The sequence below is a fragment of the Gobio gobio genome (assembly GCF_949357685.1).
Source record: "Gobio gobio genome assembly, chromosome: 17".
Lineage (NCBI taxonomy): Eukaryota > Metazoa > Chordata > Actinopteri > Cypriniformes > Gobionidae > Gobio > Gobio gobio.
Window position 1 is genome coordinate 48579084 of NC_137110.1, and position 17828 is coordinate 48596911.

General features: G+C 34.8%; 1 protein-coding gene across 2 annotated transcripts in view; it reads left to right on the forward strand.

The window, feature by feature from the left end:
- The first annotated feature begins 904 nt into the window (after positions 1-904).
- Positions 905-17828, forward strand: part of rtf2 (replication termination factor 2) — a 65686-nt gene continuing 48762 nt past the window's right edge. The window contains exons 1-5 of one of the 2 annotated variants that reach the window (XM_079840307.1): positions 905-1106; positions 2535-2629; positions 6549-6642; positions 9052-9191; positions 12367-12445. In XM_079840307.1, the coding sequence (XP_079696433.1) occupies positions 1038-1106; positions 2535-2629; positions 6549-6642; positions 9052-9191; positions 12367-12445 (477 nt within the window). In that variant the 5' untranslated portion in view covers positions 905-1037. The remainder of the gene's footprint in view (positions 1107-2534; positions 2630-6548; positions 6643-9051; positions 9192-12366; positions 12446-17828) is intronic. The other variant, XM_079840308.1, reaches the window with a different exon arrangement.

Below are 17828 nucleotides of genomic sequence, written 5' to 3' on the forward strand. Positions count from 1 at the left end.
TTGTAGAACCTACTGTAGGCTATTGTTAATACCTTGTGCAAAAACAACATAAGATTTTTTTTTAATCATATACCCTCATTGGGGGCTGAGCCACCCTAATACTGAAATCCTAGAATCGCCCCTGTTCTCAACTATGTTATGAAATATATAACAGAATGAATGCAATATGTGGGTAAAATGGCCATAAATGGGTAGTCCCATTAAATTAAATGTATCTATACACTGTATCTAATTTGCATATTAATGTGTTCTAGGGGCAACATGCAATGAAAAAAGAAGTGTAATAATGGGAGTAATAATTGGCAAGATTAATATCTAATATTTCATAGGCATGTTGATATACATTATTTCCCTGTTCACTTATTGTGTCTTCCAAAATGCCTGATAAACACATAAGCCCTGGTGTCTCTACAGTAGGCTATGAAATAAATGCCCTGTTTTGAAACAGAAAGTCATATTTTGATTAGAAACCCCAACATTTTCCTGAGATGTTCATTTATGACAAACAATTAGTCAGATTTAAATGATAATTACAAAATATTATCATATAAGAGTATTATCCTATTTCCATAAGAGTGCCAAAACTCCAAACATTTGGCATCTCTGAAAAGCCCTGAATGTGCTCTTTACAGGACATCCAGACCTAAAACTGTGACATGTATGGTGTCAGAGAAATCACAAAAATTGGTATAATGTCCACTACAGTGGACAAAAGTCTATTCCTGGTTCCCAGGGGATATTTCAACCCAAACTAGTTAACATATTACTGTGAACTCGACGATCACCATCGTCATTTCATTTCCCTCCATGTGATTGGGTCTTTCCCCGCGTGGTTAAAACTCAGCGTCGAGCGCCATCATGTGGTTGTGTTTATATTCACAGTGCAGGTTTTAAACTGCCCTCCAGGCGGCGCTGTCTTAAAAACAAACGCAAACTCACAGCTGCCGCTCTTCACTGAAGCTCTTCGGTTGTTTACCTTTAGCTTCAGCCACAGAGCTCAGTTCGCTTGGTAAAACCGTTTAAATCTTATTTCCAACATGGGATGTGACGGCGGAACCATCCCCAAAAGACACGAACTAGTCAAAGGACCGAAAAAGGTTGAAAAGGTAAAAAAAATGCTTTAAACGCTCGATTATTTGTCACTAAACGTCATGATATTAGCATGTAGCTTTGTAGCACGTCTGCAGCTCGTGAGTTGTCATTAAATATTTATATAATGCTGTAGAATGTACACATGCATACATGCTATAGCACTTTTGTATGTGATGTTTATATTATGGTACACGAATGTCAGTACCATGATATATTTCAAAGTACCATAGTAGTGCCTCAGTAACTTACCATGACATTTCTTACAATACCGTTTAAATACCATGGCTTATGAGTATGATAACGAAACAGTACCGTCATAAATATTAAAATACTTAACTATGATGATATTTATCTGCATTAATAAACCTTTACAAAGATACAGATACTGAATATACAAATAAATATGAGGTTCACTAATAAATGTAACATTTCACACAAAAATGGATTCAAGTAAAATTCGTTTTAATATTAAAGTATACTATTATCGGTAACACTTTACAACAAGGTCTCATTTATTAATAACTGAACAATTTTTACATGCATTAACTAATGTTAACATTAGTACAAATATTGATCTTAATAATGTATTAGTACATGTTGAGATTAACTAACATGAATAAATGCTGTATAAGTATTGTTAATAGTTAGGTCATGTTAACAAATTAAACTTTATTGTGAATTGTTACTGAATTATGTAACTGTATAACATTTGGAATTGAATGCTCTAAACATGATTATTTTTTTAGCTCACAAACTTCACAACATTAATTTATAGAATCTGTATTAAGGCTTTTTGTGAGTGCCATTTAATATTTGTAAATCTCATTCTGAATTATGTCATTAGTGTATTTTTATTAAGGCCCCTCACAAATCAGACATCTTTAATTTCTACTTCCCTTTCCCTCTGTACAGATAAATGTTATCAAAATGATTGGAAATGACTAAAAACGCTGTATTATGCATGCCAGACAAGTAATTTGGGGTCATATTGTAAAGAAACACTACTCGCCTGTGCACATGTATTCAAATGCATTTGCTATAGACGAAACACGTTAATTAGATTCACGTTTTTTGAAGTTTACACGGAGATGATAACTGTATCTTTTCAAAGTTAGCGTTCTCAAGCCAGCAAACACTGTTGCCATGCAAATGAAAGGCCAGAACGCATTAAAAGGTTTCTATTTTAGTTAAAAATGGTGTCGCATAAGTAAATAACGAATTATTTTTTACAATGGAAATCAATCAATCAATCAATCAATCAATCAAAAATGTCCTTTAGCTAGAGCCGATGTACAGCCAAAACAATCTCTCTTCCATTCATTTCCTGTTATCACTGTGAAGCTGCTTTGAAACAATCTATATTGTAAAAAGTGCTATATAAATGAAGCTGACTTGACTTCTAGTGGTATTATGGCTAATAAATCAGAACTTGTGTTTTACAGGTCGATAAAAATGCAGAACTCGCTGCCAAATGGAAATACTGTGCACTGAGTCAGGAGAAGCTGAAGCGGCCCATAGTCGCCTGTGATCTGGGAAGGTACCGCATTCATTTACCTTCATGTCTTACGTTTGTTTGTGCTCAAGTACAGCCAGTTGAAGCGGTTGTTGTTCTAGTTTAAGGCTATTGACAAGTCGGATATTCATATGCACAATTAATAAGCAGGATCAATGCTCAGGAGAATTATCATCACAGAAAAAATGCAAACCCTTCAGGCTGATACAAGACCTCTGCTTCAGGCCAGGATCATGTTGCGATTTATTTTGACCTCTAATGACTTTCTACCTTACATAACCTCTGTTATAAAGATTTACCATCATTCTTGCATTAAAAACCAACCATTGTTTAAATGTGGTATCTGAAATAAGATCTGCGTGACCACAGGTCGAGCCATGGATGGATCCTCACGATACAGCTCCACAGTTTTCAATAGAATTTGAATTTGTATTTTGACTAAGTGTCTTTCAGCGACCAATAAGAATGCAGAACTCTCTGCTCTGGTTGGCATATTTTACCATATTTAAATGCGTTCTGCAGAATTTCATTTATGACACCTAAACCTAAGTGCGAAAAATGCTATTCAAATTATGAAAATGATGTACTGGTTTGTTATTATTCATTATTGGTAACACTTTACAATAAGGTTTCATTAAGTTAACATGAACTAATAATGAACTGCACGTGTAAAGCATTTATTTTTCTTTGTTAATGTTAATTTCAACATTTACTAATGCATTATTAAAATCTTGTTAACATTAGTTAATGCACTGTGAACTAACATGAAAAAACCATGAACAGCTGGATTTATATTAACCAACATTAACAAAGATTAACTAATGTTAACTAATACAACCTTATTGTAAAGTGTTACCTCATTATTTAATATGCATGCATCTTTAATATTTCTGCCTGAACACTATTACTATTGTCTTAATATAAGACTGGACCTCATAAGGGTCAATTTTTTGAAATTGAGATTTATACATAATCTGAAAGCTGAATAAATAAGCTTTCCATTGATTTATGTTTTGTTAGGATATGACAATATTGCAGAGATACAACTATTTGAAAATATGCAATCTGAGGGTGCAAAAAAAGTCTAAATATTGAGAAAATCACCTTTAAAGTTGTCCAAATGAAGGCCTTAGCAATGCATATTACTACTAATAATACAACTTTTATATATTTACAGTAGGAAATGTACAAAATATCTTCATGGAACATGATCTTTACTTAACAGGGTTCCTACGCAGTTTGGAATAGTATGAAAAAGTATGGAATTTGATTTGCGTAATTTTCAGGTCTGTAAAAGTATGGGAAAAAGAGAATAGACTATGGAAAAATATTTGCGTTTCCAGACTATTGCCCCGATTTAGTTTTTTATAATAAAAAATAAAGAATTGAATGAAAATAAATGTATCATACAAGTGTTTTCATGGCAGCTGTTCAGTGATTCTTGTCAAAAACGAAAGTGCAATATCAAAGTGCACTTTTTCATTACGCAATAATTCGCGTTTCGGGTTTCTTCCCACTATATTGTTAGCACCCTATTACACAAAGCCTCTAAAAGGAAGGACCTTTGCTAAAAATATACAGACCTTCGTGTGAACACAAGAAACCATTAAAGGATTAGTTCACTTCAAAATGAAAATATCTTGTTATCTAATTTACTCATCCAAGATCAGTGTTGGGGGTAACGCATTACAAGTAACTTGAGTTACGTAATACTATTACTTTTTCAAAGTAACTAGTAAAGTAACGCATTACTTTTCAAATTTACAACAAAATATCTGAGTTACTTTTTCACATTAATTTGACTGACAGCTCTCTTGCCCCCATGTTGAGAAAAATAAGTGCAGAGGCGTTGTGTGTAAACATGATGGTTATTGTAGTTCTAGACTAAATGTGAGCATTTATTTATCCTACTTGCACAATGAAGATTCTGTACTCCTCAAAATGAATAAAATCAGTCAAATGCAAAATCAGAGTACTATGCAAACCTCCAATAATAATAATTAAATGTTAAATAAAACAACTATTTTTATGCATAATCTACCTTTATATTTAATTTACCAATGTCTTACTGCTGACCTTTGATAATGAAAATTACTAGATTTTTTGTTTTTATTGGTAAAACTTTTTTCTCCTGCATCCTATTCTACCATTATCCAGAATGGCAGCAGAGCTGCGCCCTCTACTGTTCATGCGGGAATTGCATTTTTACCTCAGCCTGGGGCTTATTATTTAAATTTTGGTATGAAGAGGTCTTTACCGTTGCTCAAAAATATTTTTTTTTTGTTCTAAACAAAAACAAGCCCAGCCCAGGTGAGAACGCAAAAGTAACGTAACGCATTACTTTTCTTAAAAAATAACTAAGTAACTCAATTAGTTACTTTTTTAAGGGAGTAACGCAATATTGTAATGCATTACTTCTCAAAGTAACTTCCCCCTACACTGTCCAAGATGTTCATGTCTTTCTTTCTTCAGTCGAAAAGAAATTGTATTTTGAGGAAAACATTCCAGGATTTTTCTCCCCATAATGGACTTCAATGGCAACCAACAGTTGAAGGTCCAAATCAATGCAGTTTCAAAGGAAGGGCTTCAGAGGCTCTGCACGATCCCAGACGAGGAATAGGGTCTGATCTAGACAAACCATCAGCCATTCTCAATAAAAAAAAATATTCTTTTTAACCTAAATTGCTCATCTTGCGCTGCTCTACGGCTCGCCATGGATTGCGTAATCACATCGGAAAGGTCACGCTAGACGTAGGCAGAAGTACTGCCCCAAGAGAACATGCTTCATCAGAACTCTTCAACTTCAATGTCTAGCGTGACCTTTCCGACGTGATTGCGCAATCCTTGGCACGTTGCAGAGCAGCGCAAGATGAGCAATTTAGGTTAAAAAGTATATTCATTTTAAATTTTTTATTGAATCTGTCTGATGGTTTGTCTAGATCAGACCCTATTCCTCGCCTGGGATCGTGCAGAGCCTCTGAAGCCCTTCCTTTTAAACTGCATTGATTTGGACCTTCAACCGTTGGTTGCCATTGAAGTCTATGATGGGGAGAAAAATCCTCAAACGTTTTCCTCAAAAACTTAATTTATTTTCGACTGAAGAATGAAAGATATGAACATCTAGGATGAGATGGGGTGAGTAAATGATCAGGAAATTTTCATTTTGAAGTGAACTAATGCTTTAAACTTCGCACACTGAGCCACCTATTGCTCTTTCAGCCCATTTCGTGTCATAGTTTCTCCGCCACCACAGAGGATGCGTTAAATTGGACATTAGGCCTTGATATTAGAGGTACTACCCTAAGGAAAGCCAAATCTTGAGCAAATAGATCTCTATTAATTCATGTGCATCCATGCTCTCGTTTTCTTCATAGTAAGATGGCAGTGATGCAAAGGAAATAGGTTTTAGTATATAAACTAGAAATTGTAATGTGTAAGCAATTTCTTGTACGCATGTGAATAGATTCTCAAAGGCACAGAAACGTTTTTCGTGTGCATGCAAAAGTCTGTATATTTATTAAAAAAAATATATATATTTATTCATTTATTTATTTTAGGGACTCTGTATGTTGTCATGTCGAGAAAATCAATGGAAAACCCATTGAGGAGATACAAATATTTACAGATGACCAAATATAAAGCTGAAAATAATGTTGTATGAACCATTTATGTTACATATAGTCTGAAAATCTATACAGAGGTTTGGAAATTTGAGTCTGGAAAAGTATGGCATTTTTTAAAATGGAAAATGTGTAGGAACCCTGACTTAATATCCTAATGATTTTTGACATAAAAGAAAAATAGGATAATTTTGACCCATACAATGTATTGTTGGCTACTGCCACAAATATACCCGTGAGACTTATGACTGGTTTTGTGCTCCATGGTCACATATAGTAAAGCATTGGTTCATTGTTAAATAAAATATTTTTTCTTCCACCAGACTGTATAATAAGGATTCGATCATTGAGTACTTGCTGGATAAGTCCGCGGAGAGGCCGAACACAGAGGTTGTGGCGCACATACGTGGCATCAAGGTCGGTACACATCCCGCTGCCATCAATGACAGGCTGTGAAAATAAGCTTGTCATCGGGCAATACTAGATACGCCTTCACACTTGTGTTTCACTGTTATTATAGTATCACTGAGATTAATTTGTTTTTATGCAAACACTTTACAATCAGGTCTAACATTGACAACATTTATTTTTAATAGATCTTTATTGTCATTGTGAACAATGAAACACGTTTAGCAGCTCTTCAGAATCAGCAGGATAACAATAAACACTGTAAACGGTACTATATATATATATATATATATATATATATATATATTAAATAAATAAATAAATAAATAACAGACATTTAAATGAGAATAAGTAAAGATATTCAAACAAATAAACAAAGACATGTATACAACATGACTAGGACATAATATAGCATAATAAATAAGATATAATACAGCGATAGACACAATGGACTTGAATAGAGAGGAAGTGCAGGGTGAAATAATAGTGCAGGATAGTGATATAGTGGGGGGGGGAATGTTATTGCACTTCTTTCTTTAAGTTAGGGGTTTATTGCAGTCCCAGTATGAAGGGGGGTTATGCATTTTAGCATTTAAAGGGTTAGTTTACCCAAAAATGAAAATTCTGTCATCATTTACCTGCTTGGTTACAAACATTCTTCCAAATATCTTCCTTTGAACAAAGAAACTCATACAGGTTTGGAACAACTTGAGCGTGACTAAATAATGACAGAATTTAAATTTTTGGGTGAACTATCCCTTTAAGTGTAGTGACCTGCTTTTTATTTATTCATCAAAAAACTGGCTAGGTATGTTTCAGTTTAGTTTGTCCAACCCTGGGTTTTAGGGACCATGAAAGAGGTTTGGATTTTAGCAGTTCATCGCCATAGTAACTTACGCTCCACGGCTAACCTGCTCCAGGGCAGGTTATGTTATGGATAAGATATCTCAAATTGAAATTGGACCAATCAGCTGTGAGCAAAGTAACACATCTATGACTGAATAAAGTCACTTCCTGAGTTTCTCCTAATTAAAGGTCACTACTTTAGTCACGCTCAAGTTGTTCCAAACCTGTATTCTTTGTTCTGCTGAACTGTCCTTTTAAATCAAATCGTGATATAGACTAGTGTCTGTGAATATTAAATCACAAAAAGATTATTTAATTACGAATCCTGCATGCTCTGCTTGTCTCTATGTAAATGGTGCAGGCACATGGTCGCAGTTACACACACACACACACACACACACACACACACACACACACACACACACACACACACACACACACACACACACACACACACACACACACACGCTGTTTTCAGCTTCTGTAGCCTGACTATATGAGGCTCTGAGAGTCACTTCATGAGCATTTTACCATTTCATTTGAGAAAAAAAAAATATTGTCATATTATATCAACTATCGTCAAAAACTATCGTCATATCATCATATCACATCATATCGTCAGACTCAAAGGTGATGATTTTCACGGCAACCCGAAAAAATTTGACAGAAATATATTACTGTTGTTCAGAAGAATTTAAATACGTCTCAATGTAAAAATAATACTAACAATAATAATACAAAATATTATCAAAGCTTACATTTTTAAGGAATAATCACAATTTTCTTCCATGCTTTTATTTGAACAGTAAAGCTCATTGTGCAGCACGTTGTTTGACAACAAGTTTTTTTAATTTCATGATTAAATGTTAAATTAAATGTTTTATATCTTATCTAATTTAGAAATATATATTACAATATTTTTTTAATGAATTTTATTAATTAGACATGATTTTTGGTTTTTGAAAATGTAATTAAACGAGTAAAATGGAATCCAGAAAACATCAGATTGCATATTTTCAAATAGTTGTATCTCTGCAATATTGTTATATCCTAACAAAACATAAATCAATGGAAAACATAGAATTTGGTAAAAATAAAACTGAATTGGATGGGGAAAAAAAAAACATTTCATAGGGCCCTAAACATGTCATTTTTGTTAAACTTTTAATAAATTGTTCTTAAATTGTATGTTTTATCATTTCAATTAATTAAACATGCTTTTTGATCGCTAAAAATTTTAATTTAACCACTCCAAAAAAATTGTAACGGAATTAGTAAAAAAATTTAATGGAATTTGGGGAAAAAATAAAACAAATTTCAAAGGGCCCTAAGAATTAAATCTTTTCCCAGTGTTTTCTGCCACATGCTGGAAACAAGCTGAACTGTCTGTAGTTTGCTGGAGCAAAGTTATACACTTTCAGCAGTGTTTTATGTCATTTCAAAGGGTTCTTGCGAAATGACACACATTTTGCATTTACACCACTGCATGTATATATGTAGGCCAAAATCGGGTGTAAATCCCCTAAATGGCTCAGAGATGGTTAATTGTAATAACCCTGGTGTGTTTCACAGGATGTGAAGGAGCTGAATCTCACCGATAACCCTGCGTGGGAGGGCGAGAGGAGGAACATTAAAGGGGACTGTTATGAAGACATGAATTGCGCCATGTTCATCTGTCCTGTGGTGGGACTTGAAATGAATGGAAAACACAAGTAAGGCCACATCCGTTCAGCTCATTCGCTGCTGTTGACTTCAACCTCAATGCAACCACTTTTGATAGCAGAGATAGCATTGTTCAGGGCTCGACAGCCTTGTCCTGTGCGTAAATTAAACTAAAATAAGTTGGTCAATCACTTGCCTGAGTAAAAAAGCGGACAAGCGTTAATGTAGAGCCCTGATGTATACTATTTTCAGTCAAACTAAAAATTATTCAGACACCAGATATCATTTTTTACTAGTGAGTGCAGGACACTATAGTTCATTTATGTAAGTGAGGATAGCAAAATAAAGTAAAATGTGACGTATTACACCCGAAAATTCTTCTTAAAGTGACTACCATTAAAATTGATAAAAAAATATGGAGCAAAATGATTTAGACACTTCGACCGGACCGTGTTTTGTCTTTAATTGCTAATGCGCCCTTTGGCACCTCCGGAATAAATATTATTTTATTTTTTTAAATAACCCCATAAACTATGACTTCTGGCAAGTTTTGTGGATAGAAAAAGACATTTTGGAGATATGACATACCATCAATTGATTCAATGCATGATTATTAGCACGTACCTTGAACTTAGGGATGCACGGATATGAAAATGTTGGCTTATACTGATTACCGATCATTTTTTATATTTGAAAGCCGATCACCGATATGTTGGCCGATACATGCAAATCCAAATTGATAAACTTTGAGAGCCTGATTACAAAAACAAAAAGCTGACCATTAAAAGCCATGTCCCAAACATTTCAACATAAATCAAACACATTCAATACAGTAGCCTAGTTTGAACCAGTGTTAGATTCTTTAACGTTTCCAATAAATGTTACACTCCTATGGCCAACTTACTTTATTAAAACATGGTAACACTTTAAAATAAGGTTTAAGTTTTGTTAGCATTAGTTAACCAACAATGAATGAACAATACTTCTACAGGATTTATTAATCTTAGTTCATGTTAATTTCAACATTTTCAAGAATGGACTGTTAATAAACACAAACGTTTTATTGCATTAACAAATGAGACCTTATTTGTAAAATGTTACCAAAAATTCTATTGCCTACCAAAAAATGAGTCATTGGACAGCATTACTTAGGTTGCATATAAAGAATCAAAATGCATGTAAGATCATTGGCTGTTTTTTTAACAATGGCTGAAAATGATTGCTTGTAATGGCCGATACATCAATGCATCCCTACTAAATATTATTAAATATTATTGCATAGCAAAGTGCAGAAAATATCATAGCAAATGCCATTTAAAAATAATACTGCTTGAGCTTTGTTCAGAACTAACGCTTTATAATTAGATGTAATTTGTTAGCATCAGTTAACTACATTACTTCACATTAACTTTGAACGACAGCTTTTATTAATATTAGTTGTTCATGTCAGCATTTACTAACTCATCATTACAATCTGTTTGCATAAGTTAATGCACTGTGAGCTAACATGAACAAATAAAAAATGCTGTAAAATATATATTTCTCATTGAGAGATCACTTTAGCTAATGCATTAACTAATGTTCCAATCTCATGGTATTTGCATTGACTACTGAAATATTAGTATCATGACAACCCTGTTTCTAGCAAAAATAACTAACGTAATACTTTTACTGATATTACTTACACCATGATTGAAGATTTTGGTCATATTTTTGTTCATGTTTCTTAAAAAGAAAGATTACTTGGTTTGATAGTTTTCTTGGTATTGATATATCTGTTGCTCCTCGTGGTTATTGACATGACATACAGAGAAAATAAAAACCTATAGATGCTCCTTTTAAAGTTTGAAGCCACTGTCAGGGTTCCCACGCTTCTTGAAAGTACTTGAAAGTCCTTGAATTAAGCGTGAACTACATTTTGTTAGAGTAGCATGGTGCTATTAAAAAAATTGGCCTTTATGCGCTGCCAAAGCCATAAAAAAACAGCGCTACTGATTGGGGAGGAAGCGGGAAAAACCTGAAAAAATGCTGTGTGAGCGGATGGATCGTGATCACATGCAAGGAGCTCTGCATAATGAGCACATAACGTGGAGCTTTTGGTGTCAGGGAAGTGCTAATTCAGTGATGCTTGGCTCAGGGTTGAGCTACATAAAAATTGGTTTTATCAAAGTTCCAATGAATAACGGTTAATAAAGTAGTGTTTATCAGCGCAGCGCTCTTTTGTTTACAGAGGTTACCGGGGAAACCAATATATTTCTGCTGTTCCATAAGCGCCATCTACTGTCAAAGAGTGAAATTGCATTATCAGCGCTTCAGTTGGTTTGTTCAGACTAATGCATATTAACCTATATTTTTACACAGCTTACACACAGTTGTAAATGTTAACTGGTGGATTGATGAGAAGCTAATGTGCTTTTAAAAAATGTAGAATAATATTATATCTAGAATATTAAGTTGTATTAATATATAAATATTAAGTTGTATTAGTATTAATATAAAGGAAAGTCGTTTTTTTTAACAGTCATTTTATGGTTTAGGAAACTTTCCATAAATGCTGATATCACCCTGTGCAGGTCTTAAAAGTCTTAAAATAGATTTTTAAAAAGGTACCATGTACAGGTGATTAAGCACATTTTTAATGCCTAACAATTAACGTGTCCATATCTTTTCATTTAATTGGAAAATTCATGTATACAATATTATCTCTATATTGATGTTTTAATTAAGTAAAGATTTATTTAAAAAAAAATAACTAAAACCAGTGTGAAATAAATGTTAAAAGCTGAAATAAGAGCTGCAAACTGCATCTCTCGTTAAAACTCGCTCCTTCTCTTGTACACTCTACCTGCCTCTTTCCTCATTAGATTTTAAAAGTTGCATGCCCCTATTTAGTTGTCAGTACATGCCTTAGCGTTACTGCAGTAATGATAGACCCAGGTATAGTAGGTATTTGATATACTGTGCAGTTTGGCTGTAACACACCCACCTTTATTGTATTTATTGTGCTTGATTTAAAATAAAAGGTGCTTTAAAAAGTCCTTGAAAGTCCTTGAATCTGGTGTTCATGAAAGTGTGGGAACCCTGCACTGTATACCAAATGGAAAATGTGTCCATTTTCTCTCGTTCAGCCTATTAACTCACAAATCAAAGCTGCTCTTGACAGTTTCCTGTTTCCATGAGGTGAGGTTTGTTTTTAATCACTGTGTCTTTGTGTCTTTCTTTGAGGTTTTTCTACCTGCAGACCTGTGGATGTGTTTTCTCAGAGCGAGCTCTCAAGGAAGTCAAAACCGAGATTTGCCACAAGGTGGGTAAAAAGCAAAGATTTTCTGAAAGATCCTTTATGGTCTGTTTTCACACTCCTCTATCTTTGCGTAGGCGTATTATTAGAAATGCTATACAAATTCTGTTCCTGAAATCTTAAGTTGCGTTTTCGCTACAAGGCTTAAGGAACTGTATGTAGGATTGTAGAGCGGTGTATCCCCTCTCCCCCTCCCCCTGACTCGAGGTTGCCAGATAGGGTGCAGGATCCAGCATGAACGTAGGCTCACTAGGGCTGCTTCCAATGGCTAGTGACGAGTCCTACACAGCAAGTTTTTTTTTTCCTGTTAATTATGTTTATGCTTCATGAGAGATGTTTTGTGAAATAATTATGAATCGCAACAATTTACTAATGGTGATTAGCCAAGTATAATCCTAAATATGAACGCTCGTATGTGACAGTACATTGTTAGAACAGTAAGTTAGCTGTTAGTCTAACTTGCAACGGTAAGTATCTGTCATTAACGTAAGTACAAGCACAAGCCTAGTCACTATGTGTCATACAGGTCAACTTGCAGAATGTGTTGTCCACTATATATGCGAAGAACGAATGCGTAATAATTTTTATAATCAGAATCAGAAAGAGCTTTATTGCCAAGTGTGCTTGCATATATATACATATACATACATACATATACATACACACAGACAGGTCCTGGAGGGTTGGCAGGGAGGCACCAATAATCCTTTCTGCAGTCCGGATTGTGCGTTGTAGTTAGAGATGCACCGATTGCAATTTTCTTGTCCGATTCCGATTTGCGTTTTTTTGTTAGTGAGATCGGCCGATACCGATTTTTGCAGATTCCGATTTTCTTTCTAAGAACTATAATTGACAGCATGTACAAACAAAAATCCACTTTTTCTTCAAAGCAAAATTTTATTTTAAAGCTACACTGTGTAACTTTTTTTGTTTATTCTTAGCTAAAAACACTTAGTTCTTTCAAAAATATATGTGCTCATTAATTTATATTTACTTCTTTCAAGTAATAAAGTATTCTCGTAAGTTTATAATATGCCATTGAAAATACATACGGGTGAGGGGTTCGAAAGCCGGTCGCCATGTTGCCCCTCCATCTTGAAAGGAAAGATAGGAGAGGCTGCTGACCTGTGGCTGGCTCTGAGCTCTGGCTAGCTTTAGCCGTTTTACCTTTACTACCTTCTTCAACTGGGCAGTTCCACGGGGGGATGGAGTTTTAAGTGTATAATTAGGTTGTGTTTTGCGCTTTCCTGGTGGTTCCCCGTGGTTTATTTTAACCTTACAAGTTTTACAAATGGCATAATTAGTGTCTTCTTCACTCACAGTAAAAAACTTCCATGGCAACAACATGTTTGCATGCGGCTGTGAGCGCTCAATATAGACGGATCAAACAATTCCTTAACTTTACATTTTCAATTCAATGACCCACCTCCCCCATATGCGCTAACCAGAGGTGTCAAGTACAAATACTTCGTTACCTTACTTAAGTAGAAATTTTGAGTATCTATACTTTACTGGAGTAATTCTTTTTCAGCCTACTTTTTACTTCTACTCCTTACATTTTCAAGCAATTATCTGTACTTCCTACTCCTTACATTTTAAAAATAGCCTCGTTACTTCTATTCCATTTCGGCATGTTTTCATTCCGGCTTGTCATAAAAATAAAAATAAACTATCCAGATAAATCGCGCCATCCGGACAGAGTGAATTTGATTGTGGTTGGATGAGAAGGATAAACATAAACCATTCCGACACCCTATTGGGTTGTACGCGATCAATCACGCCTGCACCTGCACAAATCACACACCATGCTGCCAGATAGGGCGGGTTCTCGCCGACGAGCACGCACTTTCAGCCAATCAGCGATCAGCAGGCAGACGTGCTCAGCCTCATTCATGACTTTAGCCGGGTTTTTAGCGCGATAACTCGTAGCTGTATATTCCAGTGATCGCTATGCCAGTGGCATAAATACACAGTAAGTTGTATCTACAGTAAAGAGTGGGAGAGTGACTCAACTCTCAAATGTGAATTACACCTGTGACTCGAAGACTCTTTAAATATAACCGTGACTCCTGTCCATCATCATATACACATTTAGGACATCTGCAACTAGCAACCCCGACAGCTGCTGAAAGAGGTTTAAATCAACGATTAATCTGCTTTGACTGTGCTAAGTGCATGTGCCATGTACTTCACGAAAGACATACTGTAGTTTTGTCAAAGCAAAGTGCAACACAAAGGTAAGCGCATTGTTGTTATTTATTTGTTGACGGATTATTGTACAGTATAAATGAATTACGCATTTTGACATTGGTGTGTGCATTAACGTGTGAAATGCCTGTTAATTACATAGCTTTTTCCAATCTCTATATTGGGCACTTTTTGCACGTAAATTGGCTTCTTACTGTTGACATTGAAAATCTTGTGTTTTTCTAAGGGATTGCTGTTTTGACAGTTTCTACCTGACATATAGTCATATTTGAACCGTTTTACTGGGAATTTTTTTTTTTTTAATCATCAATGTTATGCTTTAAGGAGATAAAATGGTAACTTACTTATCAACATTGATTGGTATGTCAATAAAATAATATCAAATTATTTTGGCAGTTAAAGTTTTGGGGTTTTTTTCTTGGAGTGACTAGTTGCCTATAAGTATTGTAAGAGGTGCAAAATTCAATAATCAATATCAAAATATCAAAATCAATAACCAGGCATGTTATCAATTACCATTTTCTTTAAAAAATATAAATGTACATTTGGTGAGGTTTTTGGGCTGGAAATTGTTGACCCAATCTGGCCACACTGATCACACATTCAAATAATGGTTATTGATAACATGCCTCTGAATTTTGACTTTTTGCACCTTTACAATATTTATAGGCAACTAGTCATCAAATCTCCCACTCCATGAAACACGTTAATGCTCAGTAGTACACAATATGGTTCTTTAATGTATTTGCATTGTCCTAAAATGCATTCATTTCAATGGGAATATATGCGGCTGAAACGCGTAGCCAAGTGCATCTAAAAATGTTCAACATTAACTTTTTAATATAACATTATAGTCATTATGGCCTTCAGAAAAATGTTTTTTTGAGGAGGTGGGGTATGCACTGTGGCGTGGCCTAATCTTTTGTCCTTAAAGGGATACTTCACCCAAAAATGAAAATTCTGTCATCATTTACTCACCCTCAAGTTGTTCCAAACCTGTATGAGTTTTTGTTCTGAAGATATTTTGAAGAATGTTTGTAACCAAGCAGATAGAGCAACCATTGACTGCCATAGTAGGGGGAAAATGCTATGGCAGTCAATGGTTGCATATAATCTGCTTGGTTACAAAAATTCTTCAATCTTCAGAACAAAGAAACTCATACAGGTTTGGAACAATTTGAGTAAATTATGACAGAATTTTCATTTTTGGGTGAGCTACCCCTTTAATGGCATTTTTTCCCCTTACATTACTTTTACTTTTATACTTTAAGTAGTTTTGAAACCAGTTACTTTTACACTTTTACTTGAGTAAAAAGCTTGAGTTGATACTTCAACTTCTACAGAAGTCTTTTTAAACCCCAGTATCTATACTTCTACCTGAGTAATGAATGCGAATACTTTTGACACCTCTGGCGCTAACCTAACGTTACTTTGCACGAACATGCATAACTTTTTTCGACTGTCATGAATATTTGAAATGTCCATTTACATTAAGTACAAGTTAAGTACATAGATGAACCTTACCTGTCCAGGAGAAAATTAGCAACGCTGGCGTCTGTCCAAATTCTTCTCCGTTTTCAGCGGTCTCCATCTTTCAAAGGCATCTCCTATACAAATCCTTGTTTTATTTCGTGCATTGTCACAACGTTTTTCTGATTCATAAAGTTTCGTAAAGTTAAACATTTTTTTTAGCAAAAAAGTTTGTAGCTGCTGCTGTGGTAACTAGAGCAGAGCTGGCAACCCAGATGCCGAAACACTACTGACTTCGTGATTGGTAGATAGGTGGAGGGTGGCGCTTCAGGCCAAAACATAACATGTCAACATCAACATCAGTTGAGGGCTGCAACTTCACTTTTAAATGACAATATCCTGGCCGGACAACTGTTGTCAGTGATATAAGTATTTGAAATTAACATAATTTCTTAATGTCTAGTGACATATCAGGGCCATTTTATGATGAATTGAAATACATTTCTTACATACAGTTCCTTTAATGCGCAGATCTGATATTTGTTTTTGTCCCGCCTGTTTACATTCCCTTTAGACACGACTGGCATAAGATGTCTATGTTTACATTAATCCCCGGCCAAAATGATTCTTTTGATGATCGCTTTACTATGTGACATGGCTCGCCCTCAGGTTTTGAATGGCTGTGCTATTAAAATTATGGTCATACTTGAGATTAGGGTCCAATTCTCACTATTAACTATGACTTTTGCCTCAATGAACTCTTAATTTCTTCTTCTTAATAGTTAGTAAGATAGTTGTTAAGTTTAGGTATTGGGTAGGATTAAGGGATGTAGAGTATGGTCATGCAGAATAAGGCATTAATATACAGTATAGTAGAGCTGCAACTAACGATTATTTTTTCTGTCGACTAATCTTAACGAGTATTTTTCCAGATTAATCTGATGATCCTTTTTTACTGATTATTGTATTTCAAAGAGGGTAGTGATATTATTATATTATTTTAACATGAAATAAATGAATGATGACAATATTAATTGTATTTCAGGAAGGGTAGTGTACTTAAGCCATTTTATAATGAAATATATGAACACAAGAAGCTTTTTAAACATTATGTATAATGAAGATACTATTCATCATAAAATGTATACAGAGTAGGCCTAATTAGGAAAAGTTGTTTACTAAAATAGTTGAGTACGATTTACTTATTGATTTGTGTCAACAGTAAACAAAAATGCACTTGTATTTATCTGCAAAAGGTTCACATACAGGAGCTTTCAGCATAGTTTTAATGTATAACTATATGTGCATAAACAACGACTAAACCTGCCAGAAGTTTTTGCCCAAACTTCAAAGACACATTTTAAATTATTAAAACTAGAGGCATATCTTAACTTTAATGTTACTTTAATCATGTAAACTACCTATATACAGCATGTTATTATGCATATGTGTTTGGGACAGAGGGGAACCCGGTCGCATTTGCAGCAGATTTATGCAGCCCATCATAAATAAAAGCACGAGACATACTGGGGTCAGAGAAGAACACCGGAAAATGTGACCGAATGGACGATACTCTTCTGTATTTGCAATACACACGCCACGGTTCAGCTGCGCGAGACGAACACTGGCAGTGTGAAACCCCAACGGTATAAATAATCATGGGCGTCAGTTTGGTTTGAAATGTGCTGGGGACAGAGACGCATTCAGAAGT